Source organism: Aptenodytes forsteri, unplaced genomic scaffold, assembly GCF_000699145.1.
Source record: "Aptenodytes forsteri isolate BGI_AS27 unplaced genomic scaffold, ASM69914v1 Scaffold2, whole genome shotgun sequence".
NCBI classification, from domain to species: Eukaryota; Metazoa; Chordata; class Aves; order Sphenisciformes; family Spheniscidae; genus Aptenodytes; species Aptenodytes forsteri.
Window position 1 is genome coordinate 10657107 of NW_008795695.1, and position 3440 is coordinate 10660546.

A 3440-nucleotide genomic window follows, 5' to 3' on the forward strand; every position below is an offset into this window, starting at 1 on the left:
CTCTTTGTGTCTCTAGCCACAGCCTTACATAACTTCAGCGTAACATAACAGCTTTAGAATCTCTGCTTGTTCATCAGATCAGCAGAGATTTAAAGGAAAGCAGGTTAGCAGACAGACAGCAAGACAAAATAAGCCATACTTCCTTGAGGCTAAGCAGTGACCCAAATCCATAAAGAAAATCAACAGCCAGAGCATTCCCCCCCCAGCTTTATCTTATTAAAATCAACATGGTATTTGGAGGGACCTGAATGACCTAGCAGCGCTGGTGTACCTGAACGATGCTGGGGTAAGGCACTTAGCATACTAAGTCTACGAACAAATGAGACAGACACTGCTTTGGAGGCACCCTCCTTTAGAGTTCCTCCTTGTGAAAGGAACAGAACACACCGATTGGTAAAGATACCATCCATCATGAGTTTCACAACAGGTTTGTCTGGTGATCCTGTGGCAGATGTACAAATGCAGTTATGTTATTATTTTTTAAGGAAGGATTCTCCCAGAGCTGAAATAAGCCATAGAAAATTTAAGCCAAACAGGAAAGAGGTTTGAAAGTAGTTCAACAAGGGCAACAAAATTGAAACTGCCCAAAAGAAATAATTGCACAAAGTTGGGAAGTTACAGCAGATACAACCGGCAGCATCTAGAAAGGAATTTCACAGAATCGGCAGATAGTAAATTTTTTCATTTGTTGAATATTTAAGGAAAGAAAGCCCCAGGGAAAAGAGTTATTTACAATGCTGTCAGGTTTAGAATATCAGAGAGGAAGAGGCACTTACACCAAGTTGAAGATCCCCACCCCTAAGATTTCATTGCTCAATTTGTTGCCTTGCCAGTTTTACCTTTTCAAGCCACTGGAACTGTTGATCCTCAGCAATGTAGCAACTACACTGGCACAACAAAACCTTAAAAAAAAAACAAAACAAAAGTTGAATAAGCAAGTGGTTTAAAGAGCACAACAGCAGCTCATAATCACGTGTGAAGATGATGTGACTGCAGCCAACAATTTGTTCAGTCTTCTTGGGCTTCTTCAACTCTGTTTCAACAAGAATTTTTCATTCACAACTGACATGAAGCAAGCAGGCTGTCATACATCTTCTTTGTACTGAACTTCACATGCCAGAACTTCAACTAGTTTTAGTGAACATAATGACCCTTCAGATTTTTGATGACATTAATCCAGAATACCGCAGCCTTAATGCTTTGTTTGCCCTGGGCAGGGTAGGGGGTGGATGAAGGTTGCTCTCTTTTTCAGAAAGCTAAAATATAGGGGAATTCACGTGTAAGTCACTTACTGTCGGATCTGATATTAATCGGTAAAACAAACAGAAAGAATCTGTCGGGAGGACATTTGTTGTGTTGGATGTTCGACACCACTCATTCCACAGCTTCGCAACTCCAACTACTTCCCAACATACAGAATCCAGAATAAAAGAAGACAGGAAAGCTGCAAAAAACAATAAACACTGTTAATTTGTAAAGAATAAAATCTCTGTTCTACAAATAAATACCCGAACTGAATTAAATTACTTCTTTGCAATCTCAAGTTAAAAAAAAAGTAATAACTTATTTTTATCGACATACATTTATTGACCAAATCCAGAAAAGATCAACAATGTGAGTAACCTCACCGTATCAAGACTTAAAAGATAAAGAGCAGTTCTACATATAGAGATCCCTAACATCAAAGACATGTATTCTTAGGAATTATATCACTACGGTCAACTTTGATTCCTTTAGTATACACTAAGGGTGTAAATATTAAGCCTCTAATATGTCTTTTTGACATACCAGATATAACAGATTTTGCAAACAAACAAACAGACAAAAATAATCACTGAACCAGCAAGGCAGAACCATTACACTGGCTCTAGGAAGCAGAGACAAGAGTATGCATGACTTAGTGGCACAAAGAGATCCTAAATCAAATGTTCATAAATCAAATTCCTGTCAAAAGTTACTGTTAAACAGAAGACAGATCTAAAATATCTGTAACTATTTTTCAAGGAAATGCCTTAACAAAGGAAAAACAAGTTAGCAAAGTTAACTTAGATGTCATCTAAACGTCATCTAGATGTGACCTAAATGTAAGGAAGACTTAAAACTTCTTTATATCCACAGGGAAACAGCTATTAAAAAACTCAAGACCTTGGTAGGTGTGTGTGGGAAGGGGAGAGGGTGTTTCAAGACTCTAGGCCTAATGAGTAAATAACCACCTCAAAGGAGGGCATTTTGAACAAGTGTGGAATTAAAATGTGAAAAAGGGACTGACTAATCAAGAAAAAAAGTAAAAAACCCAAACCAAACCCATCACTGTTCATTAGAATTTAAAGAAATTACAGCTTATTGACTCATGTTACATCTTTGACAGATCCCTATTTCAAAACACTAGGCTGCACTGAGCAACTTGCTACTAATAGAAGGAAACTTTTGCCAATTAACAAACAATCCAGGAGAGTCTACCAAACGAAAGTCAGATAAAGGAAAAGGGGGGTTGTCCCAACTAAAATCCAAAACCAAAACATACCTTGCTTCTGCCCTTCAACTGAAAACATATCGTTTTACCACGACCTGACAGGAGGAATAAGCAGCTGTAACAAAAACTGTGTTTTACGTTTAGAAGGAAACTTTTACCAATTAACAAACAATCCAGGAGAGTCTACCAAACGAAAGTCAGATAAAGGAAAAGGGGGGTTGTCCCAACTAAAATCCAAAACCAAAACATACCTTGCTTCTGCCCTTCAACTGAAAACATATCGTTTTACCACGACCTGACAGGAGGAATAAGCAGCTGTAACAAAAACTGTGTTTTACGTGTACAGACTAACTTTGGCTTTCTCTGGACAGCTCAGCTGCCTCAGGCTTAAAACTTCGCTCCCTAATGAAGAGCTGGACACCCTTGAAGACCATTCTTACAGCAGAGACCAACGTCAAAACAGACGATGGCAAAGGGAGCGTCCTAGCACACTTACGCTTTCTTCCAGCCTCCTGCCTTCTCAAATTTAGCCAACAGCAAAAGAACAACAGCGTTTCAGAGTCTCAGACGGTTTGGTTTTGCGGTTTGCACCACCCACCTGCAGCGTTATGTCCTATCGCTACTATAAATTTAGAGCACACAAACAGCTCGTCGGCAGAGCTTTCCGTAGACGCACCCGACTTCAAGGTCCAGAGGACGTCGATCTCCCTGGCAAAAGAGGAAGAGGGAAGTGGAGCAGCGCTCCCCCTGCTCGGCCCAGGCCCAGGCCCCAGCTCCAGCCCCAGCCCCAGCCCAGGCCGAGGCCGCCTTTGGAGGTCCGTCGCGGGGGAGGCCGCACCACAGCGGCGAGGACGGCGCCTGCCCCCCCGCCCCCGGACCGCTACCTTTTCTTCTCCAGCTCCCTGCGGATCTCTCGGTCCTCGGGCGTCTCCTCGCGGGCCTCCTCCGCCGACTCCTCGTCGTCCAC

The 3440-nt window shown here is 41.9% G+C and overlaps 1 protein-coding gene across 1 annotated transcript in view; it reads right to left on the reverse strand.

Moving 5' to 3' along the window:
* Positions 1–3440, reverse strand: part of PSMG1 (proteasome assembly chaperone 1) — a gene marked incomplete at its 5' end in the record, with an annotated part of 7921 nt that extends 4481 nt beyond the window's left edge. The window contains 4 exons of the mRNA XM_009283083.1: positions 840–902; positions 1293–1444; positions 3072–3181; positions 3358–3440. Of these exons, the coding sequence (XP_009281358.1) occupies positions 840–902; positions 1293–1444; positions 3072–3181; positions 3358–3440 (408 nt within the window). The remainder of the gene's footprint in view (positions 1–839; positions 903–1292; positions 1445–3071; positions 3182–3357) is intronic.